The sequence below is a fragment of the Haliaeetus albicilla genome, chromosome 6 (genome assembly GCF_947461875.1).
Source record: "Haliaeetus albicilla chromosome 6, bHalAlb1.1, whole genome shotgun sequence".
Taxonomy (NCBI): domain Eukaryota; kingdom Metazoa; phylum Chordata; class Aves; order Accipitriformes; family Accipitridae; genus Haliaeetus; species Haliaeetus albicilla.
The window spans coordinates 43749715-43776168 of NC_091488.1; the positions used below are offsets into that span (position 1 = coordinate 43749715).

Consider the following 26454-nt stretch of genomic DNA (forward strand, 5'->3'; position numbering starts at 1 on the left):
CACGTTGTTTTCCTCCATCACTGCCCTCAATAAATCTGTGCACAGGGGTTGCTAAAATGCCCGCCACCTCCCTTCCACACTTCGGTGGAGACAGTTAAATTTTTTTTTTTTGCATTTAAGCTATCTGATTCATTTTTAATTCAGAACACACCCCAGCTTTCCACAGCTCTGTTTAAAAACAGGAGAGCTGTGACCTTGAAAAGGCTCGGGCCTGCTGGCACCATGAAGTTCTGATCTGAACTCTGCTCTCCAGTCCATGCTTGCTTGCTCTCTTGTGAGAAAAAGGCTCGTGGTGGTTTCTGATCCACCCATTTTGGTGACGACGGCTGAAGGGGAAGAAGAGGAGCTGCATTTGGTTTTGGAAGGCTCCTGAGGGAGACGTTCCTGGAGATTCAGCTCTCCCAGCCCACACAAACACATGCTCTTCGGCTCCTCTGCAGACAGTTGATCTGGCTAATTGTATGTTAGTTTTCCAGTCTCAAGAACATATACACACACAGGTGAGAACACAGATCGGGGTAGGCTGTTGCCTTTCCAGCTGACCTGCTGCTTCTGCCCAGGATCTGACACAGGGTGACAATTTTTTACTTGGTTCCTTTGTTTGTTTCACAGTCGACGCAGGGATTAATTCTTTCCTGTCCGTGGCATTGTAGTCGCCGGAGCTTTCGGCAGAACAGTAAGCGTTGCTTTGTTTTATGGAGAAGACAAGCAGGGTGGGTTTGCCGTGGTCACAGAGGGAATGGCACAGGGAGAAGGTGAACGGCAGAGACTCACAGCAGCGTGCAGGAAAAGCAACCTTTGCAGCAGCAGCATTGGGGGGGGGGGGTGTTCAGTAAAGCAAGACTTTGCCCAGCCAAAAGAAACGTTAAATACTTTTTTTTTTTATTATTTTATCAGTGCAAACCCAGCCGCTGACTTTTCTTGGAAAGCCTGCAGGAGTTTATTATCTGGAAGACTTCTTTTCCTCTGCCAAATTTATGTGAAAACGGGCGACACGTTAGGAACCCGTTACGAGAGCAGGCAGGTGGGCTGAGCACGCAGCCTCGTAATCCCCAGCTCATTAAGAAATCAGCCACTAAAAGCCAAAATTTTGATGGGCGGTGAGGCCATGTGAGGAGGCCCCTCGCTGTGGAGGCTACGCTGCCGTAGTCCCTTCTGGCGTAGGAAGCGAGCAGCGTATTAATTAGCCGCCTCTGCCCAGTTCAATAACGAATTTAGAGTCGGGGCGGCGGCTGTGGGTTGAGAGCGGAGAAAGGCCGCGGTACGGCTCGGCGGCCGCCCCGAGCCCGCGGACTACAGCTCCCAGCATGCCCCGCGGGGAGCACAGCGCGGCCGGGCTCCGCCCTGCCCCGCTTTGCATGCTGGGAGCTGTAGTCTCGCCGGAAGGCGGGCGAACGGCGGGGGGGCGGCCGCCTGATGGTTGGGTCGAAACGAAACGCGGCGTCGGGCTGGGGGGGGGATGAGCGGAAGGCCGGGCTGCTGGGAGCCTCTGGGAGGCGGTTACAGCTGAGCATTCCCCCCCGCCCCGCCTTTACGTGGGCCGTCCCGCCGGGCCGCACCGGCCGCCTGCCGCTCGGCCGCCAGTCGGTGGGTTCTCTCAGCGGGCGCGTTTCCCGCCGTCGCCTCGGCCTCAGGGAGCCTGTCCGGCGGGGGTAGGCGTCAGGGTGTGCCGCCGCCGTGGTTCTTCTGCCTTGAGGTGGCCTTGAGGGGCTGCTTCTACGCCCGCAGCCCGCCGTGAGGAGGCGGTAGCGGGAAGGGGTGGGTTGGCGCCGAGCCGCCTGACGAAGCCGTGCTGGAAGAGCGGGCTGCCGCCTCGGAGAGTGTGAGGAGGAGGAGGAGGTGGAGGTGGTCTGGTGTGCCCAGCGATGTAGCCCTGAACGTAGAACGGCAGCTTGTGGAAGGCGGTTAAAACTCCTCAGCGGTCTGGTTCCAGAGCATGGGCTAAAAGCTATGTCCCTCTCTCGTGTCGAAAATCCTTGCTTTCTGCTGTTTCTGTTTGTCTTCCAAGCCATATTTATCCTGATACTCTACCGAGGTGGGCCTTCGAATGTGTTTCGGGGGTTTTTAGACTCGCATGAGGTTCTGGATTACTCCAAAACTCATGACGTGTATACAAACCTCAGCTTGTTCACCCAAGCTCCCGATGAAGAAGCTATGCCGTACTGCTCGGCGCAGTCACCGATATTTGGTAGGTATGAACCGGTAAGTGTTTGAAATAACCGCTTTGGTGCGTGATAACGTTGAACGCTTTGTAAGTTGTACGTTTTTCAAACTTTTCCACTTTTTTTAAAGTGGTATCCTGATGTAATACTTACTCTGGCAAAACTCTCTTGTGTTAATTAACTAATTTTTATTGGTTATACGAGGAAGAGTATTTTACTGATCTAAAAACTGACAATATTAAGGATTTGGCTACATAGAGATTCTAGAACGAGTGAAAACAACGCATGGTCTTAATACCAAGTTAGTAACGCTTTTTTGTTGTTGTTCTTGGCAGTCCTGTATAAAATATGCCAAAACTTGTGCTTTGGTAAGTGCATAGTTTTCACCTCTGACTCACTGTAACTTCTGGGTTCTTTGTCTCAGCCTTATATCAAGCTCATAGTTCGATATAAATTGATTAACTGATTAAGTTGGCTTTAAATATCGTTTGTATGAGCATGTAGCTTGGCACCTTGCTCTTCATGGTGATCTTTTTGGTCTATGATTGTTTCACATCCTTTAGACTTAGAAACTTCTCCCTTAAAGTCTGGTCACAGGTTAATTTGTATTTATGCTAGGACCAAATTAGAGCTGATCCTAGAGGCAGCATTCATCCAGCTACTGCATTACTAGAACAGCTGGGAAACTTTTAAGTAAATACAGAGTCACACCTGTAAAGCATGCTTGTTGATAGTAAAGTGGTGCATCTCCGGTAGTAGTGAATCAGTTCGACTGAGCCACCCAAGAATGGATGAGTTCTGTAAGCATGTGCTTACAGATGGTTTGGGGACACCTGCTTCTTAGAGTACTGTGTAGTAAGTTACCCTCATCTGATTCTCTATACTACAAAGGTTTCTGCATGTGTAAGTCTTGCATATAACTAGTCTTGGAGCACTACTTAGTAGTTGCCCTGCTGTTCTAGGAAAGGCGATCACCACATGTGGAGCACAGTTAAGAGCAAATGGCTGAAAGGAAAGCTGATCACCACATGTGGAGCACAGTTAAGAGCAAATAGCTGACCTTGGTTCACAGGTGGAAGTATTGTGGAAAGCCAATGCTGTGGTTACTCTTGTGTCAAGTTGCTTAATTCAGTTATAGAACTCTGCTGGGATGCTTTGGATGAGCCTTTTTAGACTGCAGTCTTCATAGTGATGCTTGTTCTTTTGGGAAGTTTTCTTCCTTCCTTTGTTGCTGAAGTTAAATGAAATACATGCAATATGTATGATGAAATTGTATGATAACTTTTGGGTATATGCCTCAGCATTTCCCTTGGAAACAGCTCTACTAAGTAACTACTGATGTACTAATAGGACAGACCCTTTTTGCACAGGTTCCAGTTCTAATGGTCTTAGTCTCTTCATCACTAGCTACAGCCCATCAGTTCTTTTGGGAAGCTACAATTCTGTGTTTCTGACTTAATTGTTTTATTTGAAAAAGAACAGCAGAAATGTGCCTGTACCCTGCTTGTCTCTGCTACTGATGAGAATCTGCTGCTCTGAAAAGAGTCAAATGATAAAGCTTTGGTCTCAAAACCAAAAAAAAATCCAACCCAAAACCACCAACCAAACCCAAAACTAGGTGCAGTTCTGTGCAGCTTGCAGCCAAACCATCAGATAAGTAAGAGTAATGATGTATATGGAGGAGGCAGACAGAGGGTAAAATTACACTAATCAATGCTCTTAGAGCTGTGAAATCTTTTTAAGACCTCTTCTTCTGCCCATCCCTGAGAGTGCTAAGAACAGAGGGGATTGGCCTGTATGTCATACTTTGAAGCTAAAATGAGAATGTAGTGTTACTTATAGACAGAAACAAACAGTAAGTACACTGGGCGAAAAAAAAGAAAACAAAGCAAAGTAATTGTGGAAGTTTTGCTGCATAAAAAATTAGAGTTGAGCATATGAAGCATTGTTGCTGTGAAGCACAAATTATTTGGAGCATTGATACAGATTCAGCTTAAGAAAAATGAGCAGTCTGCTACAATTTAACTTTTACTCAGTGATATTCCCCTTTAGATATGAAGTAAATTATTCCTTCTGGTATTACTATATACCAGCCTCTTCTGGGTGGTTTGGGTTTTTTTAACCCGAGAAATGCATGCTACTCTGCAAGGTAGTTGCCCTTTGTTTTGTATGTGATGGGCACATATGAATAGACGTATAAATATGTTATAAATGTCTTCATTGGTTGTTATCGTCTTCTCTCATAGGACTGATCTCTCTTGGAAGTGTTATATCAGAGATAACAATGTCTTTTAATTTTAATTTCATAAATTCCATTAAATGAGATTTCAAATCAATTCTTGAGGACTCCAATCTCCAATTCAGAGCTGGTAATAAGTCACTGTGTCCACTCCAAAGTGTGTTAAAGTAGCTGGAAGAATGCCAAATGGCTTAAATGGTTTCTTCATCAGGGCTTTTATGAAGTGCAGCACTTTTTCCACTTATGTATATAGTAGATCATTTCAATAACTGTTGGAATGTAAGATTAGCTTGCAGTTCATCTGTCTTTTTCCTACCTTCTGAATCTACAGCATCTTGGTTCTTCCAGGGCTGTGGAGCAGGAAAGTGTAATTGCTAAACACCTCTGCCTTGGACGAACTAGGTGCTTTCTGACTAATGTTACTTTTTGAATGCTTAGTGGTGTCCATTGAACCTTTTGTGACCAACAACTTGAAAAGCATTGTACTAGATATTCAGTGTCTTCCTTAATATTGTGAATAAATTAGTCAAAGGTGAAGAAATTACTAAAAGGTTAAAGTTTCTACACAAATATCCAGTTGCCTGTTTCTTCCTCCTTTGTTTTTGGAAAAAGCAAAGTGTTTATATGATAACTTATATGCAAAACTTAACAAAATAGCATTTAAATTCAAACTCTGACTTTCTCACATTGCATGCAAGATGTGTTGTTTTGGTTCATCTTTTCCTCTTACCAGGAAGTAGCTTGATGGTAGAAGACTCAGATTTAAAGAGGTACCTCACTTTATGCATGGTATGTGCTGAATGAGTTGGTTTGGCCCTTGAGGACTTTAATAGTTGAAAGTTCTGACTGTAACTCTGCTGTTTATCATTTGCTCATGTTATGGAAGAATTTTTTTCCCAAGCCCTTCTTATAGTAGTTACTGCCTTTCACTCCCATCTGTCATAACCTTTTAATGAGTGTGACCATCTGTTGTGGTAGCGAGTAGCTCCTGCTACATTTTCTGAGGGATACTCTTCTGCTAGAGTTTCTTCTCTCAGATTTAAAGAGAAGTAAAAAGGTGGTAATGCCGAGACTTATTTTCAGCTGCAGTTGAGGCAGCCTTGTATTCTGTCATTAGAAACTGGTGCTTAAATTAAGGCTGTTGGTCTGGTGGTTTGTTTTTTTTTTACCTTTCATTCAAACAGTGGTAAAATTATACAAATATGACTCTATTAATGTAGCGTGTGGTGCTGCACTTTCTCAGTGAGGTATTCATCCATGGTACTGTTCCCGTTCATTTAGCTTTTGTAAGTTCTGCTTATTCTGGTTGAACTCAGTAATTATAGCTGCTAACTCTAAATGTGTAGCAAGTTGTTTAGAAGTCATATAGTTTCTTTCTTAAGATGGGATAGATCTGGTCAAAATCAATAGATCCCCCTGATAGTCAATTATGTTGCCTAGAAAGTAAAGCAAGCAGGGAGTATGCTGTCACTGGCACCAGCTAACAATACAGATGGGGAATTGCGAGTTTTAACTCTACACACTAAAGTTTCATATTAATTAAACACCCTGCATGTGATGGTACAGGCACAGAAGGAGCTTAGGAACCAGGCTACGGAGAAGTTGCTTGGATGTGTCAGGGTGTTGATTCTGTACCTTGTCTGAATTGGGATCCTGTGCTTTCTAGAACATCTAAGACAGGGTTTTCCTCCTTTCCCAAAGCTGTGCGTTAGCAGTTTTGTTTTTCCCTATTTGGTACAGCCTGCAATGGTTCTGTTCACATCTGGGATTTAATTGGATTACAGTGCATTAGCCTTTTGTTAGTTGGGCAGAAAGGAGATCTGAGAGCCAGAATTTAGCTTGTAGCAAAGGGTGTAGGGCAGCCAGAGGTTTGGGGCTGTGTCAAAGACTAACTTCTTTTTTTCTGTGTTTCCTTGGCATATACTAGATTGAATTTCTGAGCTGAGTTTGAGGTATGGAGCCAGGCAGGTTGGGAGAACATGGCATCTTGAAAAACCTGAAGAATGCAAATTTTACCCTCATGAATCATATGCTTGGGTATGGAAGGAGGCAACAGAAGTGAAACTATTGCACATTATCTTACTCATACCCTTATGTCCAAATATAGATTTCATTTTTTTGGAATTTAAGGATTATCGCTACAGAAATCTTACTCTGCAATACAAAGAGCCCCAACTGCGTTATAGAAAACAAAACCGTGCTTTTGTGGGAGAACAAAAGGGATTAATTCCCTTTCTTATACCTTCCTTGGAGCAATGATCTGTAGTTGAAATCCAATCTGAATGTAACGTTTCTTTAGCAAGCTCCAGTTGTCATCAAATCAGTGGTTAATGGTGCTGTAGTTAAAAGATCTGATAATCAGGCAGTTCATAAATCTAAAAAGCAACATAAACTACAGGTTAAAAACAATGTTGGACTGAAACGTGGTGGTCTTAAAGGCAGAAAAGGAAACTGTCTGCACAGAAGTAGATAATAACATCATAAAATGTTAATCATAAGTGTGACCTAGATTCATGGGCCCACAACATGATTCTCTGAAGAACTACTCTTCTGTTTCAGGTACAAAGGTATAGCAATGCACTCCAGTTTTCTACTGAGGATAGTACAGTCAAAATCAAATACTCCCTGCGTTTCAGATACTTGGGGAAGGACTGAAAAGTGATACTTAAGAGTCAGCTATTGCAAGCTCTTGCTGACAAGCAAAATTCAGGTTTTCCTTTTAAAAACAAACAAACAAAAGCCAACCAACCAACAAAAACAAACCATGAAGTGGGATTCACAGTGGCTAGACCTTTTTGACATCATGAGGAATGGGGTCAGTGGCTGTTCAGACCAACCTTCAGGAAATGCCATTATGTGTGTCCCTTGAGGAAGAAAAAGAGACGCTTATTGAGTATCGGTTTGCCTATCACAAATGTGAGGTATACCAACATCCACATACTAGCAAAATGTTTCCCAATTCTGAATGGACAGCTTGAATCTTATGCCAAATTTAGTCCCTGAGCCTTGTTAGTGCTCAAAAAACCCCAGGCCCCCAAACCAGCGGAGAAATGTTGCTTCCTTCTGTGTCAGTTAAACAGGATGTGGGTGAACGCAGGCTCAATTTTCTTCGTTAGAATTGTAGCAGAGACTCGAATGCAAAATGGGCTGGAAGAAGTATCTTCTGGACTCACCTGCTTAAATACTTAATTAGATGTAAGACACACCCATACCTTTCCCTGCTCAAATGAAAGCTACAAAACACCAGGCCTAAATATTTGCTCTTTCTCTCTCAGGCTTCATTATCAGAAGTTTTTTGAGAGAATAATTTGTTTCACTGGTTTATGAGGGAGTCTGACTTCCAAGATACTGAAAACTTAATCTTTAAGACAGCCATAGCAATAACTGTGAGCTTGGAAGGAAAAGAAAATCTTATTTGTAGCTATTTAAAAAACAAAACCAACAACAATAAAACCCCAACGACTTGCCTCACAGGCTTCTGGTGGAAAAAAAATATTTTGTCTTTGGGTAGCATGGCCTGCAGAGAATTGTTGGTCCTGCTTAAAACTGTCATTTGAAATTGTCACCTTTTAATTGTGATTTAGGTGAAGGTTTCTCCCTAGTTCATTTAAGTCATAGATTTTAATCTTGTTCTGCATTTGTGCTTTATTTTTTTAGAAACTGACAGCGGTTGGAAACCACTAAGACACACTGATCTGTGTATAAATATAACTCTTCTGCTAGTTCTGGAACCTTTTCTCACTACCCAGAAGGACAGGCATTTAAATAATTGTAGAATTTGTTTATTCCTATTGTAACAATATGAGACTTGTGTTAAAATTATGATTGACGCTTTATATTGATTCTTTCTTACTTGTGACTTGTCAAGCTTTTTCCATCTGAAGAACGGAAGAATTCATATAAAAACACAGATTTATTTTTTTTTGATTAGGTAAAAACTGTTGAACATACCCAGTATGTTTTGTATTTAAAATTGAGGTGCTGAGTAGAGGAACTGTCATACATAGTTTCTTTTGCTACCCTGTGCCTGTTGCTGAAAATGTAACATCTCTCTTCTTCCTTCTCTGTTCTGTCATCTGCTTTTCCCAAAATTTTGAAGTACTGCCTGCTTATCACAGCGTATATAATTAAATAATATAGCCAATACAGACCTTGTGGCATATGATTATAAAATCAACTTGAAACTTTTTTTAAGATAAAGCTAACATTTCCTAAAGCATTTGTATTCATCCAGGCTTTAAAGTATTTCTCCCCTAACCTCCTGAATATCCTTTTGGACATCTTTGTCCTTGAATCTCCTCTGAAAGAGGCTTAGAGACTTTCTCCATATGGGTGGTAAAAGCAGATATGTCTGTTCATCTTGATTCCTTTTCAATGCTATTCTTACAGTGAATACATTTATTCAAGGATCCCATATAAGCAACACAAGACAGAAGGTTTGCTTGTGTAGTAGGGAGCCAATACCAGGAAAAAGCAAGCTGTGCAGGAGCTTGGTGAGACTTGCTGGCTGTGCTGGGACTCGGGATGCCTCTGGCAGGGAGCCTGCTGTCCTGGTGCTGAGCCCAGCACCCCTCGGTGTGGAGCCGTGGGGAGGTGACCAGCAGGCAGTGGTGGAATTCATCATGTGGGCACATCTGTGTGGTGGTGTTAACTGTTCTCTGGTGGGGCTGGTGTCTTAAGTAGTAAACAGATATATAGGTTTGAATGAAGGTTGAGAAACATCACTGATCTTTTTTTTTTCTTTTTCTTTTTTCTGTCTCTCCTTACAGTTGGTCCATTAACCATCACCTTCAGGGTACTCCCTAGTGAAAGAATGATCATCAAAAAAAATCCTTTTGTTCAGTCAGGTGGCCGCTACAGGCCACCTCACTGCTTGGCCCGCTACAAATCAGCCATCCTTGTAGCATACAAGAACCAGGAGAAGTACCTTCACCATCTTCTCTACTATATTCATCCTTTCTTGCAGCGCCAGCAGCTCAGTTACAGTATCTACTTGATTCAGCAGGTAAATCTAAATCAGATGTGCCTGATGGTGTAGCTGAACTTCCCAGTTAAGGGTTAGGTTCTGAACAAGAAATGGGAATCTTCTTATGTGGAAGTACCATTTTTACACATGGGTTTAGAGCAGGTTGGTTACATGCTGTCCCATCTCCATGGCTGCTGATGATTGAAATGTCATACCACTTGTTAAGATCATCATTCTGCTATTGATTTGTTCTGCCTTTTTTTTTTTTTTCTTCTAGAGGGATAAAGTTGTCATCAAGTGGTAACTTGTATTTTCAGCTGTTCAAGAGTTGGATGTGGTTTGTCTTGTAGCTTGTCAGCGTGGCTACTGAGCAAAACTGTTGAGACTAAATGCTAAAGTGAAATTGGCTATTTTTAGTCTGTATCAGATAAAAACATCTGGCTTGACTCTGCTGTGGGGCAGCCTATGCGCCTATGCAGTTCAAACAGCCGTTTTGAACTGATGTGGACTGGTGTTGGAAAAGATCAGTGGTGTGAGAGCAATTTTTTGATTCATTAATTGAAACTGATGGTTGATTGGGAGGGAGGAGAAGCTTTTTTGTTTGACCAAGATCATTTTTTTTCTCATTTCTAAGCTTTAATAAGCAGTAGTCAGGGCAAAAGTGTTGATGTGCAGACGTACAGCTAAGGATTGACTTACTGGTCTCTTGAAAGTCAGCCGCCTTCAGGAGCCTGCGGTACATAGCCCCTGACACAGCAAAGCTTACAATTGCTGAGAATATTGTGAAGAGAATGGATGAAATTTTCAGAGTCTGGGGCATTGAATTTGTAGCCAGTATTGATTCATTCCAGTGTCATTCATTTGAATAAGGCTTTTTGACTAACATAAATTTTGAGTTATCCTCTTTGTTGTTTTGGTGAAGAAATGTAGGTTTTCTTTTCCAGGTGGGGAATGGTACATTTAACCGAGCAAAGCTGCTTAATGTTGGTGTCCGGGAAGCCCTGAAGGATGAAGACTGGGACTGCCTTCTTCTGCACGATGTCAACCTAGTACCTGAGAATGATTATAATCTCTATGTTTGTGATGAATACTATCCCAAGCATATGGCTAGTGCCATGGATAAGTTTCAGTACACGTAAGTGCCTCCATGTACTTTGGATGTACGTATCCCAACTGGTTCACTTCCTGCGTAGAAAGTATGAATGGGGACAGTGAAAGATACAACCTTTAAGAGGTTTTCTGTTATTTTGCAGTAGTGACTTTACCAGAAAAGGGTATTTCTTGCCTTCCGTATTGAAGTTTTGTTTTCTCTTTCTCTTTTAGTCTGCCATATAAGTCCTTTTTCGGGGGTGTATCTGCTCTGACTCCAGAACATTACATGAAGATGAATGGGTTTCCAAACACATACTGGGGCAGTGGTGGTGAAAATGACGACATTGCTACAAGGTACTAATGCACAGGACAGGCTTAAAATAGAAGGGAGCTGGCTAGTTAAACATGTAGCATTACCCTAAGAAAGGAACTAAGATGTTCCTTAACATGCTTGCAGTATCATTATAATCCAGAATGCTGTTGGCATTGGGAATGGTTAATGTCAGAAGATGTTCAGAATATATGAATCCACCCATTGTGTGCTGGGAGGACAGAATGTTACTTCACATCCTTGCACCTTCAGTCACTCTGGAGTGCATCCAAGAGGTTATAACCGCCTGTGGTTGACAGGTGACTCCATTGACATTAACAGCCCCAAGGGAGGGGAGGAATCTGCAAGCTTGACAAATAAGAAACCCAAGAAGGTACTTAATAATTTTCAGACAGTTGGGAATGTAAGTTATGTTAAGGGCATCTAGGTTGCTCCAAGTATTACCTAATCACCAATATGTGGAATTAAGGAACACAAGGAATTCTAACTTCTGTCTTCAGTGCTGGGTGATGGAGAAGCCTGTGTACTACTGTGAGTCAGTGACAGCAAGATCTGATGTTTTTTCTTATGCTTGAGTTGCCATGGCAGCAGCATGCTATAGAAGTGAATACAATGAGTTTAGTTCCAGGTACTCAGCCTAATGCAAATTCTTCAAGTACAAAATCATAGCTGTAGCTTCTTTATTCAGCTTTGTAGTTGCACTGTGCACCTTCATCATCCTGCATTGAGGCAAGCTCACGGGCAGTTCATAAAACTAAACTGATGATAAAGGCCTTGTGTGTTTTTTGGTCTTGCACAGCATGACAAGTTACACAGTTTCAGTGGAATGTTCTGTTTGAGGACCGCAGGAGTTTTTACAAAGCACTATTCTGGGAATTGAAAGTCAGATTTTCTAACATACAATTCCTCCTTTTCCTTTCAGAGAAACCTAACTAAAAGGGTGTATGATTGTTTAGAGATTCAGCCTTTACTAAAGGAACAGAATGCCAGGAAAATAGATTTTTTACGTCAAACACTACAATGCTGGGTCTATTCAGCTGTTCTTAGTACAGCTTAGGCATCTATTGGGGTTTTCAGTACCTGTGGTAGAGAGTCATGCCAGTTATGCATAGGAGCGCACTTCCTTACAGAAATCTCCTAAGGCAAGTAGGTTATGTAGATCCCAAAATAGCCCTTTCTTGAAGGGATGTAAATCATGTGTCGTTTCTCTGAAAACTTATGCTAATGATTAGCAGTGTTCTGGCCCATAGGTACGTGGAGGCCATGGACAGTGCCTGCTCATGATTTAATCACGCACTGACGTCTCAACCTGCAGAAATTAGGAATGGGCTGACTGTTTTTGAATGGCCAGGTTGATGCATCTACTGGGATTTGGGTTTTAGGAGGTGCTCAAGCACTTCTTACCATGTAGCAACAAAATTAATTAGTATTTGAAATTGGACATTGAAATGTCAGAAAACCCCATCCTGTGTAAAGATTTTTTTGCTGGGATACTGCTTATTAAAGCAGAGTTAGTGAAAAAACATGCTGACTGCTATTTATATTATACAGTACTGGAGCCTGATAACTATTAGTCCTAGCAAACACCAGGATCTACCTTTTATTAGAAGAAAATACTAATTGGAACCACTTACGTGTTAACATTATCAACTGCAGGAAAGTGTTGGTTTTTTCTTAACAGTAAATGAATGTATTAACTGTTTCATAATATGCTTTTAGTTTAATCTTGCAATGCAAAATCTGTAACAGCAAAGCTAGTTTAGTGTTCTTGCCTTTTCTTGTCTTTTTGACTGAATGTGCAATAAGCTTATGTTCAGAAAACAAGAAACCTTGTCTAAAACTCAATCTGAAATAATAGTATGTCATACTGTCAATGAAGTGTTGTAATCATCTGATGGCTCTAGACTAGCAAATATTTTCAGTTCTGTAGCCTCTTTCAGCTTTTTAATATTCCTGCTTCAGTGCAGCTTGCTGCTGTACCAGATTGCCGTGGAAGGCAATCACACGTTGCAAATGTGCAGGTTAGATAACTGCAGTTGAGCAAACATTGATTCTTACATTCACAGGAATTTTCTCTGTGTAAGAAAGAGCTGCCCTGTGATAGCAGAGGTTTGCTAGCCCTAGCACTATTACAGGCACTTTGGTAAACTAACACAGATGCCATCAGCAATGAGTTGCTTGAAAGTCACTCAGAATGCTGTTTTTAGGAGCTCTGTTCTGGAATTCTAACCCTTCAGTTCACTTTTATCTAACTGTCCTGCAGCTGAGCAGCTCACATTTGTTTGTCTGGTGCCTGTATTTATCACTAATCTCTTATGAAGCCAGTCCTCTAACCAGGCCAACTGGATGAATGGCACTTCTCAAAGAACAGAGAGGCTTAATCTGGATATGAAACTCAGGACTGGCTTCCTTTCAGAAACTGCAAGTTTGGTGGTTTGTTGTTTTGTGGTTTTTTTTTTTATTTTGGTTTTTTTTTTTTTTAAGTTTAGGTGATGGACCTCTAGGCAGTAAAAGCTCTGCTTTTACAAGGAAGTGAAAATAATGCCCAACTGTCAGATTCATGGGTCTTGCTCTTGAATGCTCTGTATGCTGCTGTTCTTTCCCTGCTTGCTATAATCCTCTTTGTACCCTGTTGAAGCATACTGCAGCTGGGAGCTTTCTAGCCCAAGCCTGGTTAGAACCTGCTAGAGAAGATAATGCAGCACTGTGGTGGCGTTCAACTTACTCCCTTTGGCTTCTGCATTTTGCTTTGATTGCATTAACACTGAAAATTATCTCTGACTTTGAACTTCCCTATAACTAAGCCTAGAAATGGCATCTTTATGCCTAAGCAAACATTTTGTTTGTTGTTTTAAAGGATTCAGCTAGCAGGAATGAAAATAGTCCGGACATCACCTCACCTTGGACGCTACAAAGTGATGGACTACAATGAAGAGACAGAGACTCACGAGCCTTGGAGAAGGTAAGTGTTTGGGGGGGGCAGTTAGGAGGCTGCTCTTTGCCTTGTGGCAGGTTGACTGTTACCATCATCTCCCTCAGAGCAGGTAGTAAGTATACCTAATGCCACTGCTTGTTTTTCTGCTTTAATGTGGCTATTTAAAGAAGACTGTCAGTCAGTTTCAGCTAAATCATTCTGTATCTGTCTCTGCATTTGAAGGGTTCCTCCCAGTTTCCTACTGTTAAGGACATGTGCTAGCTAGGAAGCTAACACATATCAGACTTAAGCATCAAATTATTCAGGGAATAAAACTTAAAAAAACCCCACCACTGCCTGCCTTGTAAATCGGTAGAGTTCAGTTTGAAGAGGCACTTTGCTACAACTTCCCTGTAATAAAAACTTGCTCTTCAATTGGTGTGGATTTACAATGTACCATTAAAATAGCGGAAGGCGGTAATCTAGCTTGAAGACATGAGGAAGGTGCTGTGAGACCTTAGCAAAGACTCAGTTTTATATAAAAGAGCTGGAGGAGGGTGTTGGGTCAAGTGTGGTGGAGGCTTCTATACTGACAGTGCAGTCTTCCCTCTGTCACCTCAAAACCCAGGTTTCCATAACAACCCTGTCTTAAAATCTACCTACAGCAGCTTATGTACACCACTGCTGCAAGCCTCGGTGTTGCACTCCCAGGTCTCTCTAAGCTGCTGACAGTTTCTTGGTTTTTTTGTGGACTGTAGTTGCCACCTCCCTCGTCAGCCTGTCTGACAGGTTCCAGTCCAAATTGTCCTCCTTGTTTAGAATAGTCAGCGTGAACTTACTCTAATCTGTTTAGTCTTATAAAATGCCTTCTCTTTCTAGTGTGTATTATGTGAGAAGAATTTTCTTGGGGCTTTTCTGCTAGCAGTTTTCATCTGCCATGACCATGCCACCTCTGGAAGACTATTTCTTCTGCAGCTTCAGCTGTAACCATGACCTTTGTTCTATCTAACTGCAGGTATTGTTCCTTTTTCAGGCCTACTTCTCGACACAACACCAGAAAAACATGGAAAGATGATGGAATGAATTCATTGGAATTCAAGCTCCTTTCCAGGACAAAGCATCCTCTTTATACCAACATCACTGTGGACATTGGATACGTTCCCCCATTTTCTTAAGAGAATGAAAACAAAACCAGAGTTTGGGCTCAGCGTGGCAGCATGGGTATGGGCATTCAGCCTCTACCTCCTGTTGTGGTGTGGAGTCTGCACCACCTGAGACTAATCCTATTGTCTTTCATGAATTTCACTTTTCTTCTCGCTGTTTTAGAAGAAAAGGCCTTGAGAATAAGGTACGATAGCAAATAAACAGGCTGTGGCTTACTGTAAAAATTGTCAAAGCACTGGAAAACTAACTACTGAGCCAGACCCACCTCCCAGCCTTTGGGCCTTGGGGATCAAGGTCTCCTTGACAGTAAGCTGACCTAAGTTTTCTGGAACTGTTGTTCCATAGCTGGATAGCTCTGTGCTGCTTTGTACTGAAGTGTTAATTGGGATGCAAGCCATTCTGTCAGATGGGCTTCTGCAGTGCTGTACTTTGAGAAAGTCTTGAAGCCAGTTACTGTTCTGTAAGTATCTTTTGTGAATTTGAGTAGAATAAATTGAGTAATGTGTTTGGATTAAGATTTTCTAGAATATTTAATAAGAGTGTAATAAAAGAGAAAGTTGCCCTGAAATGAGGCAACACCAGAGCTTAAGTCTTTGTTTTTTCTGGCCTGATCCACCTGTGTTTAAATGTTTCCCTTGTAGCTGTAACTAATTCAGGCTGAATGGGACCTGAGGCTGTCACCTAGTCTAACCTCCTGCTCAGAGTAGGGAAATTAATCTGGTATTATTTCAGCTGTTGCTCAGACATTAATTATCTTTCAAGGTTGATCTGTCTTCAACATAAAATACTAGTTTTCCATCTAAGTAAGTCAAACATGTCAACAGTGGAGCTGTGACCCTGGCAGGAATGCATTTGTACTTACCTGACTGTGAGACTGACACAGTCTGCCCAAGACCTTGCCCTTTCTGTAATCTTGCTTTCCCTATAAAGTCAGTCAGTAGCACTGCCTACCAGGTCCAGTTATTTTGCAAGCATGACAGGGTATTTTTGCTTGGTACTTGTAGGCACTAAAATTCCCTGTTCACTGAAAAGCTGCATCTATCCCACTAACACCTAAGAACTTATTTAAAGCTTTGGTCTTCTCTACAGTTGGAATAATGTGTCAACCAGCTGGAGAATCATCCTTCAATATTACAGTAAGTAGAAGTTGCTTTTTTGTAATGTAATTAATATATTGTGTCTTAAAAGAAACTCTCTCAAACCTGGCTTCACATTTACCTGCAAGGGATGTATAACTGACAAGCAGGTGTAAGGACAGTTAAGTATAATGCAGTATGGAAAGTGAGCTAATTAATTAAGATTTTAGCAGAAATGCTGTAGCATAGTGGAAGAGTTAGTTATCCACAGACTTTCACCAGTCTCCCAAAACAAGAATCACAAATAATAATGGCCTGGGTATGTATACAAATATGCACTCTGATAACAGTGTGCTCCAAAGCATTGAACACCACAGACAAGAATTTCTCTCTGACAGACTTGGCCACTGCATTTCCTTCCAGATCTCTCCAGAATAACACACAGCCTGCAGCCTACTGCAGAACCGAGACTTTCATTTTGCCACAGGACACCTCAGCAGTCCTGCAGCAGGGTAAGCTGAGCTCATGAAGGACAAGAGAAGCCTTTTGAATGCAATGGAGTGTATTTATTGAGAGAGTTTTAACATCTCATCCATTACTATTATTGCTCTTCCCTCCCCCATAAGCAGTTTTTCCTCAGGCTGGAAAAAATTAGCCTTTCTCAGGAAGTTTGTAGTTGGTGAAGAATTCTTGTGCTTTTAATGAGAAAAGACTGGCCTGGTCCTTTTGAAGTCATAGCATTGGTGGCAGTGCTAGGCAGCCTTTCCCCTACAACAAATAGGAAGTTTAAGAATAGTTGCAAGAACAAATGTTTTTCCAGGAGAGTTAGTTCAAGTCCTTCCACTGGACCGGCCCAAACAAGGACACTTTCACAAATGTCCCAGCAGAAAGTGCATAGAAGAACGTGAGGACCTGTCCCTCAGGTCAGTCCATAGCCCCAGTCCTCACAAAAGGAAATGACCAATCAATTAGATGCTGTCAAGAAAAAAAAAAAGTCTTTCTTCTGTGCTACTGAAGTACTCGTTCAAGCAGAGTGACAGGAGTCATCTGCTGTAACAGCAACCACAAACAAGATCTGTTGCCATTTCCTATAACCTGGGCAGTGCTCGCCCTTATGAGATCTTGGGCTGCATGCTGAAATCCACTGTGATATTGACATATAAAGGGTTATGTTCCACTGAGAGCAGTTTATATGAACACGAGTTCAGCCCATCTGTTTTCCATGTTCTCGATACCTGACGTAGAAGCTTCATCCTGAGGACCAAGAGGAGAAAAATCTTCATTGACAAGCGTAATAGAGGAGTTTTGAGCTCTTTCCCACTACTAGTAAACTTGGGAGGCAGAGCTACTGCCTGTCTCTATCTACTGGGAACATAAAGTTGTGCTTTTCCTGTCCTCAGCATGGACAATTGGACGTGAGGAAAAGAGTCCTTTGGTTTAATCTCTGAAATCATATGCTCAAATCATATCCATGTAACTAACTTTGGAATTTTCTCAGGAACATCACCCAGTCAGCTCTAGGCAGATCTCATGTACAGAACACCAGCTGTGAACAGTGGTGTCACAGGGCTGTCCCCCACAGCCCTCTGGGTACCACAAAACACCCGTTTGGCCTGGAGCAAAGAACTTGGCCCCCAGATGCCTGGCTCCTACCCACACACCAAGACAATGCAAGGTGGAACACTGTTCCTGACTCACCTCTCTCCATTCTCCTCATTACCATGGTCTCGTTTGTGGAAGATCATCGTGTACCTGGCTACATCAGCAGACGGCCTCACCACTCTCATCTTCTGCATCTCAACCCTGGAAGAAGGAATAGTGCATGAGCAAGATGTCACCTATAAACAAGCTCTTAAGGAAAAAAAAACCACCTTTGGAGACTCATCTCGTGGATGCCATGGAAGCAAGCACAGAGAACTGTAGGAAACTCATCTGTATCCATTCCACAACCCATTTTGCCAGATAAATGGGCCTCAAAGTTGTGTTTCTGGAGAACAGGTTCAGTAGGGTGACAGATACCCCTTTCTTTGAACAGAAGCAGGTAGCTACTACAGCAGAGGTCACATAGAGCTTTAAGTACACATTATACAACAGAGTACATTTAGATTAGTATTGTCTGGTCTAGTTTGTACTACCCTGTATTAAGCTAGGAGGTCTGTAGCAAGATTCCACATGTTTTGCAACAAGTTCATCTCAACTATGGCAGTAAACCACCTATACTTGATAGACCTCCACTTAAAAAAAAAAAGCAAGCTTGTTTTCTTTTTAACAGTTGGCGGTCAGCTGCAAAATTTTTACTTGTTCACATAAAGAAAAATTTATTTCCGAGAACAGTGCCAGAAACACTAAGCCCCATGCAGACATCAGGCACTTGATTGGAGCTTTTGGCCTTAAACATATCTATGGAGCACAACAGTTTTGCTCTGTCAGCAGAACGGGTTAACTTCATGACAATGGAATTAAGGAATAACCCAGGTCTTTGCTAGTCACATCAGCAGCTGAAAAGAGCAATAGGAAACAGAGAACTGAAGAAACTGAGCCCCTTACAGATTTCCTGTGACTACTTGTAGCAGTAAATTATCAAAGAAATACAACAGATGATCTGAAAAATCTCTTTGTGATGCACACCTTAGGAAGAGACAATCACATTTAGCATAGAGGCAAAACAGCAGGACCTAAGAGCACTCCAGCCCGAGTTCTTGAAGATACTGAAGGGGATGCTGCCATCTGCTGTCTTTGCCGAGGAAGGCTGCAAGGATCTGTCCATACAACAACCCACCGAGACAGCGAGCTTCCCATTACCCACCACTGCAACCTCTGTAACCAGCCCAGTCCAAGGTCCACCCGAGAGGGAAAGATGTGAGCCAAGCCCAGCTGCAGCGTGCACTCTGGGTCATAAGATTTGGTTGCCACACCGAGACCTCAGCAGCTGCAAAATTACGAGGTGCCACACATAAGCAAGCATCACTTTTGATTCCAACCATTTGCAAACATCATAGAGACCCTCAGTAAATCCTGCGGATCTGCTGCACAGCTGCTTCTCTGCTGCCCACAGGAACATCTTTCAACACCACTACCACCTTTGCTCATTAACACTTCTCAGGAAGCTGGGGAATAAGACGGTACCAAGCTATCCCCTACCACAATAAAAGCCATCTCCCAAGAGGTCACAGGGAAGTTGGTGTCTCCAGCTAGGGGTAGGGAGGAAAAAAAGGTTATGATTAAGAAGGGACAGAAATCCATGTCTCCAGCAGAGATTTTAGATTCTTGAGGTACAGCTGACTGATCTGCTGAACTGACACTGAGAAAAAGTTTCATTTGGAAGTTCCTAATTTTAACAGACTTGATTTCACCACTGTAATTATTTACCATCACCAGGGATACGGATTTTATGTAAACAAACATTTGGGGGACACATTTAAGCAACTGAAAAGGATAAACACTTAAGAATGACAGAGCATACCCAAGTTACAAATTGACAGGCTCTGCCAGCAGAGCTTGCAGGGTTGTGGTTTTTTTCTGTTGGTTTTTTTTCCCTTCCTTCACTAACAGCAATGCAGGATTAGAGGTTTCTTCCTGGGCAAAAGATCAACATAAAAGTTTTGTTGACTACTTTGTCCCACTAAACCTCTCAAACTATGAAGTTTCTCGTACTTTGACAGGCATGTCTGCAAAACAAGTTTTAACAAGAGCAATGGGCATATATATATGCATATGCAGTCTTTCTAAAACTAAAGTTATTCACTATCTTAACTATAATCAACACCACCTACATACAAACTAAGCCCTGCTTGGACTAAATCATGGGAGTCAATGAATACAAAAAACCCAATCCCACCAAAACACTCCCACACTCTTGCAAAGTATTGGAACACAATACATTTGTGTCTCTGGTTGGCTTGTTTTGTTTTTGTCTCAGCCACACAGTATTCGTATTCTTGCTTAGAAGCTGGTTATAACGGAAACAGCAAGATTGAAGTCTGGCATGTGATTTGCCAAAAAACAACAACAAAAAACCCCCCAAAAACCCCACCACCCTAACAAAACCCACACCCAACCAACAATGCTGTCAAGAGGAGGAGCAGGTCTCAGGCATGCCTAACCTTTGCAAAGAGGAAACTGTTCACAGAACTGCATCTGGCACTCCAAACCCCCACTGCAATACTGTTCTGAATTAAAGGCTCCTGTAGTGCTCCACCTTTGGAGGCTAGGTGTGAAGTCATGCCAATTTTTTTTTTGTATTTATTTTTTTAAACCAATTCTTCCACCCTTTAACATCCATTTCCCTCTAGCCTTTTTTTTTTAATTATTATTTATTTTTTACCTGATTCGAAGGTCATCATCTTCTCCACCCCAACCCCAGTACTTGTTAGAGAATCCATTCACCTTGGAAAACTGATCTCTTGTTAGAGCAGTTACACCTCCAAAATATCCCCGGTACCGTAACCTAGAAGTACACAAGAAGAGAGAATGAAGAATTAAAAGTCAAATTCTACTAACAATGGAAGTATCACCCTGAAACTCTGGATCTAGACTTGTCTTTCACAGAGTTCAGGGTGCACAAATCCATGAGGTTGGTCTTGTTCTCCTCCTCTTTTCACAAAAAAGATGGTGATTTGCTTTAGGCCAGAAAAAGTCAGCTCTCTGACAACACGGAGCCTTCTTCAATAGTTTCTCTCTCTCTTTACACAATTCCCCTTGCCAGTCAAAAAGACACTTCACCTCAAGGACTCTGATGAGTAGAAAAGCAAGAAAGCTACGCACTAATATAGTGGAAGCGTTGCAATAATGACAGCAAGCCACCGTCTATCTTAAGAGCTGAATCTGAAAATCTTGGAATGAAATCAGATCTCAGCAAGGGGGCATGTGCTATGGGATATTGTAGGACCAATTCCAAGGTAAGGTACAGTGCAAGTTACTTAGTAACCTAATGTAATGGAGCTCAGCTCTAAAGGAGATTAATTTCTAACTTTTACCTTCCCTGTCCTAGAAACCACATCTACTTTAAAAAGGTATTGAGATACCACGCTTATTTATATTCTTATACCATTTTGCTAATTGCTTTTCATGATACCCTCCTCTTTCTTGGCATTACAACACAGCTTCTACTACATTGCCGCTGCCAGCTTCAGAGGTGATGTGCACATGGCTGCAGATCACATTTTGATTTCTAGATGTATGTGAATCTAAACAGATGGACAAATTGCCAGGGCTAGAAAGTATCCATTATGGCAATTTACATGCCAGACAAGCCTCACAATGACAGCAATCAGTTCTCTTTGCACTCATGGATACATCCCATCAGGTAACATGGTTTTATGGTGTACACCCAGATCAAGTATTCCTTAATTTGATCCTCCTCTACCAAGGATAAGTCTTGGTAAGTCCAGACTTTTCCACTGGTATCAGATACCCGGGATTCCTGAAGGCAAATCTTGCCAATAAGGACCAAAGCAGATAAGGCATTGAATATCTTGGCCTTTTTCTTGTCTTTTGTCACCAAGTCCCCTGCCACACAGCAGGTACACGTTTTCCCTAGTCTTCCCAGCAGCTGACGTACCTGTAGAAGCCCTTCACGTTGCCTTTCATGTTGCTTGTGAGACTCAACTTCAGAAGGGCTTTGGTTTTCCTAACCCCATCCCTGCATGCTTAGACTGCATCTTGTGTGTCCTCACAAGTCACCTGACTCTGCTTCCACCTCTTTCATGCTTCCTTTTTCTGGTTTTTTTTTTTCCCCCTCAGGAGCTCCTTGTTGCTCCATGCAGGCCTCCATTCACCTTTGCCTGACTTTCTGCAGGTGGGAATGGACCATTCTTGAGCATGAAGGAGGCAAGCCCTGAAGATCCACAAGCTCTCCTGAATCTTTCATCTCTCCAGGTTCATCTCCCAAGTGATTCTTCCAAGCAGATCCCTGAACAGGAAGACGAGGGTTGTGATCCTGCTATTCGCCTCATTCCCTCCTTGTTTCTGACCTTCACATCCCTGACCAGTTCTTCCTTGTTTCCAAGTATAAAGTTTAGCAGATTAATGCAGAACTTTATGCACCCCATTATTCCCCTCCACCACTGGAGAGGCAGACAGCAAAGCAGCCAGAGCTGTAACCAGGACAGTGCTGCCCACTCAACCCTCCTCAGGCAGAGCAGAACTGGCAGGGCCCAGGCATATCTTGCTCCTAGGTGACATCGTCTGCAAAAAATGCATGTCTGTAACACTGTTCAACCACCTCTTGCCTGAGGACAAGAGAATATCAGCTCCTTTGGGATTTTAAATATTGGACTGAAGAAACCATACAATAGAAACAGTCATTAGGAAAGGATGTTGTGCTGGTCTCAAGGAAATAGCTTAGCTAAGAGAAAAAGTTTTCCCACCCTTACCTCCAAAGCTTTAATATATAAACCTTTTTTCTAAAGAATCTAAAACTGAGTTGTAGTTTATGTAACTAAACATAAGGTACTTGCTCTCCAAAGGAGCATGGCTGCTAAGATTACCACGCACTGCATCACCATAGAAAATATCCCCCTGGAAGAAAAAAATAAACAAACAAAAACCTCCGGGAAACCCACAAAACCCCCACATTCCTGCCCAGGATATTTTGTGTTAATGCAGAACACGTATGACTTCAGTTTTCTCAACCTTGTCTGAGTGACATGTCTCAGTACGCTCACCTCAGCCTAAGCAAAACACTGAGGTCACCCAACTGGGACTTCAACCTGTGGTCTCAGCTCAGTTTAGGTATCATTCTTGAGCTCAGGCTCTGAATTCCTTCAGACATACCCAGGAATTCCCTTGGAAGTAGAGCATTATTATCCCCACTTCCCAGATGCATAAACAGAGGCAGTGGACACTGAAAAAGGATGAATCAAATTCAAACCACCAGTGTCCTAGTGAATACTGGTGCAGGGCATTCACAACAAAAACATTTTGTCCGTACTCTTTAAAGCCAAAGCTTAAAGTTGACCTCTAACTAACAGCTCCTTTCCACAAACAGGAGAAACCTGAGGAAATTAATAGTAAGAAGATCCCTTAGTAAAAGCAAGAATCCATCTGCATGCTTAACTAAGCAAAACACTTGCAGTTACTAAGGCACAGGAGGTTAAGTAAAGCACCTCAAGCTTTGTGCCATGTTATTAGCCTGGATTCTACACGCCTGTCAATTAACAAAAGCAGCATTTCTGTTGCTTTGGTGCACTTACGATCCTGGAGGCCTCAGTGTTCTCTCTGTAAGACACAGCGCTCCAAAAGCCTGTCATGAGCTTAGTTCATTTGTGCTTGTTCCAGTTTTCACTAAATGACTGGGAAGTGAATATTATTCTGTATAAGAATTTGCACATCCCACCTCTTTCTCATATATTTAACAAAGGAAACCCCGAAGTGAAACAGAGCTTTACTTCAATGTACTTTGAGATCAGCTTTTGAAAAGCCCACTTCTAATTAATATTTAGACTGACGTGACATAAGAGGCGAATCTTCAAAGAAACAAGTTCAATGAAAACACTAAGTCATTAAATTCACCAAGCTCAGAAGCCCTTTTTCTCTGAGGTGGACTGAACCTGACTTTTCACTTTAAATTATTTATATCATACTGGCACTTAGGGTACCCATTTAAAAATCAGAACAATCCTGTATTACACACTGTCCAGCAAAATAATTAAAGGACAACCCTATCCCTTGGCAAATTCTCATACTTGAGCTGTCAATATCAGCTGTTACCTCTTCAACAGCAAAAGGCAAGTGGCAAGTTTTATTATAATAAGATCACACCCTCAAATCACAGGACCAGGAGACTGCAAATGCATTTCTAGCTCTGACAGAAGGTCTCTGCACAACCTCTGGCATGTTGCTTTCCTCTCAGAACACCCTCTACCTTACCCCAGGAACCAGAACGATGACAATGATCATTTGTACAGGTGACCACGGGGCAGACTTCAGAGATGTCCGTACAGTTCTCTTTTGTCAGAAGGCACTCCAGAGAGACAAAGCATTACCACCAGAAACCTGGTGCCAGGAGAGAGGGTAGATACCAGCATATGGCTCCATCAGAAGAGGAACATTATCAGTAACATGGCATTGCCCAGTTGGTATTCTTTCCATATTCCTGGTTTCCTACCTGTATCCAGTATTGTTCCTGCCAACTACAAGGTGCTTTGGTTGTCTGTCACACATGTAAATGTTAAAGTCATTTTCTGGCACCAGATCCACATCATGGAAAATGAAACAGTCCCAGTTTGCTTCTTTTAGGGCCTCTAGGTATCCTACATTCAGCAGTTTAGCTCGATTAAATTTGGTGCTGCCAGCCTGTGGAAGAGAATGGAAAAAACCTCTGAAGAAGGTGTCAAACCTTTTGAACCAGAACTGCTCCAGGGCATTTGTCCTGATCACGTAGTTTGCAACCATGTTCATGCGTCACAGCCTTTATAGACATTGGGTACAGCATCAGAGTGGCCAACGATGCAAAGCGTTTCTTCAGTTTCTACTTGTCATGAACAAACACAGCCAAGGCCAGGAGAGCCTACAGTTATCTGGGCACCAGAAGTATGCCTGCTGCAATTTCACTACTATTGCTGCTCCCGTCCTGGAGTTCCCATCAGGCTACATAACAAATGAGGCATCAGCAAACAGTTTAGAAACTGGTGCTCCATACAACTGTGTCAGTAAGGCTTATGGAAGTTTTTTAAAACAAAAGCCAAAAACAAACAAACAAAACCCCACCAAAAAAACCATTATTCCCATACTAATTAGTTTATAGATATCAGAGCACCTGCCACAGATGATTTATGCTTGTCCACTCAGTTTAAAGGACAGCAATGCTTAAAGAGTTCACTGTATTTCCTCAGGTCACACAGTAGGTGGCAGAGTGGGAAATAAAAAGCAGGTCTCTTCATTATTAACTCCTATCTATAACCTAATTATTATGCTGCACAGGGACTCCCCCTAGAACAGAGCTTCACTTGACTTTTACTAGTCTTCATTGTTTGCTTTTGCTATAAGTTAGTGTGTCTTTGCTTTTCAAAACTATCCTTTTTCACCTCTGAGATATACATATATACATACACACCTGACAGTTCTGTAAGCTTACCGTGTCACCATTCACTCTAGAGCATGTGTCACGTTTCACTAAGGTATGCTTATCTTGCTAGGTATTTTTTACTGGGCTGTACACACGTGCCAGCCTGTAGAAGGCTTTCTGCTCCTTGAGGACAAACAAGGTGGTGAGTTGCCTCAAGTTCCCACTTGGGAGTGAGAGGGCCAAGCTCTGCGCTCCCAGAAACTGTCAGGACAGACATTTTCCAGAGCTAGGAACCTGATGTACTTGAAAGAATAAAAAAAGCAATTTTCAAGAGAAAGGTGTCATTTGCTAGAAGGTGCCTGGACTGAAAGAGGCTCCATGGAAGATGAGAAAGAAGCTGGCCTTCCCAGACTGAGGGAAGGTTAGGTGTAGGGAAAAGCAGTTGTATACAAAGCATGTTTTATTATTCTAAAAAGTAACGCTTTGCTCTGAAGCAGCAATTTGTTCACCATCACTAACGGCCATCTGCTCCTGCACAAGAAGATTCATGGGATTTATGGCTCCATACCTGCAGGTAGGGAAATACAGCCCAGTGACCACTCTGAAAAAATTGAGAGGGGTAATCAGTTGCTTCCATTCTCAGCCAGAGAAGGACTTTTCCAAGAAAAACTTAGATACAATTCACCCAAAATCTGTGATGTCAAATTTCTGAGTGTGGTTTGTTTTGGTTTTTTTTTTTGTGGTGGCGTTTTGTTGTGGTGGTGTTTTGGTTTTTTTTAAAGTGTCCTGTATATGAAGATATCTGTCAGATAATCTTCTCCTGATGATGAAAACATAGGTTATTGAGTGAACAGAACAATTCAGGTGACTGGTAAAGAACATGTGAAGAACTTCAGTTGTATTGGGTATCAAACCCAGCCTAGTTCAGCAGCACTGTCTACCATCTGCTGCAGTTGTCTCCCCCTATCAGTACAGTCAGCCACCACAGCCCACCTCCTGCACGAAAGCAGGCAAACAACAGCTAAATTGCTTTCCAGGAAGGGCAGTTTTCAATGTTAGACCATATACTGAACAAATAGCAAAGTTTACTCTCATCTTTTATTGAGGAGAGAGTTGTCATCCTCTGTTTCTATGGAAGAACACCACTGACCACAAGATAAACTTAGGTTGGGAAAGAAATTATTCAACCTTTAGGGATTACAAACTCACTTTTTTTCAGCACTGCACCCACATATGCACACATTTGTGCAGAGAAACACGATTTTCAAGATGTTACAAGCAGACCATAAAGAGGAGATCTGGAGTATGCCCTTCAATGGCTCACAGAGAAAAACATAAAAGGCCCACTTCTTAACCTTCCTCCAAAGTAAACTCTATATTTTAATAGTTAAATACTGGTTTTAACTATTTCTTTCCTCAAAAGATACTTATAACAAGTAACAACATCACAAATGCAGAGTGAAGATGGATTTGCCATTGAAGAGTTTTGGTAGACTCACTTTC

The 26454-nt window shown here is 42.1% G+C and overlaps 2 protein-coding genes across 8 annotated transcripts in view; one reads left to right on the forward strand and one right to left on the reverse strand.

Moving 5' to 3' along the window:
- Nucleotides 1-209: 209 nt before the first annotated feature.
- Nucleotides 210-15379, forward strand: LOC104325248 (beta-1,4-galactosyltransferase 3). Of its 3 annotated transcripts, XM_069785820.1 has the most exons (7): nucleotides 210-500; nucleotides 2009-2188; nucleotides 9171-9406; nucleotides 10312-10502; nucleotides 10691-10813; nucleotides 13648-13752; nucleotides 14738-15379. In XM_069785820.1, the coding sequence occupies exons 2-7, from the start codon at nucleotides 2155-2157 to the stop codon at nucleotides 14877-14879; spliced, it is 831 nt and encodes a 276-aa protein (XP_069641921.1). In that variant the 5' UTR covers nucleotides 210-500; nucleotides 2009-2154; the 3' UTR covers nucleotides 14880-15379. The 3 variants fall into 3 exon arrangements, with proteins under 3 accessions (XP_069641921.1, XP_069641920.1, XP_069641919.1); XM_069785818.1 differs by lacking the exon at nucleotides 210-500 and having other exon boundaries at nucleotides 731-2188; XM_069785819.1 differs by lacking the exons at nucleotides 210-500; nucleotides 10691-10813 and having other exon boundaries at nucleotides 723-2188.
- Nucleotides 15380-16488: 1109 nt separating this feature from the next.
- B4GALT4 (beta-1,4-galactosyltransferase 4) overlaps nucleotides 16489-26454 on the reverse strand; it is a 31955-nt gene continuing 21989 nt past the window's right edge. For all 5 annotated transcript variants that reach the window (XM_069785821.1, XM_009929804.2, XM_069785826.1 and 2 more), the window contains 4 exons: nucleotides 24052-24239; nucleotides 20269-20391; nucleotides 17643-17747; nucleotides 16489-17198 (listed from right to left, as the gene is read on the reverse strand). In XM_069785821.1, coding sequence (XP_069641922.1) covers nucleotides 17057-17198; nucleotides 17643-17747; nucleotides 20269-20391; nucleotides 24052-24239 — 558 coding nt within the window. In that variant the 3' untranslated portion in view covers nucleotides 16489-17056. The remainder of the gene's footprint in view (nucleotides 17199-17642; nucleotides 17748-20268; nucleotides 20392-24051; nucleotides 24240-26454) is intronic.

What these genes read in the sequence shown, in the direction of transcription:
- LOC104325248 (XM_069785818.1), top strand. Translation starts at nt 1,951, where the DNA reads ATGTCCCTCTCTCGTGTCGAAAATCCTTGCTTTCTGCTGTTTCTGTTT. An exon ending in GTATCTACTTGATTCAGCAG is followed by an intron (nt 9,407 to 10,311) that starts GTAAATCTAAAT and finishes TTTCTTTTCCAG; the next exon opens with GTGGGGAATGGTACATTTAA. An exon ending in AATGACGACATTGCTACAAG is followed by an intron (nt 10,814 to 13,647) that starts GTACTAATGCAC and finishes GTTGTTTTAAAG; the next exon opens with GATTCAGCTAGCAGGAATGA.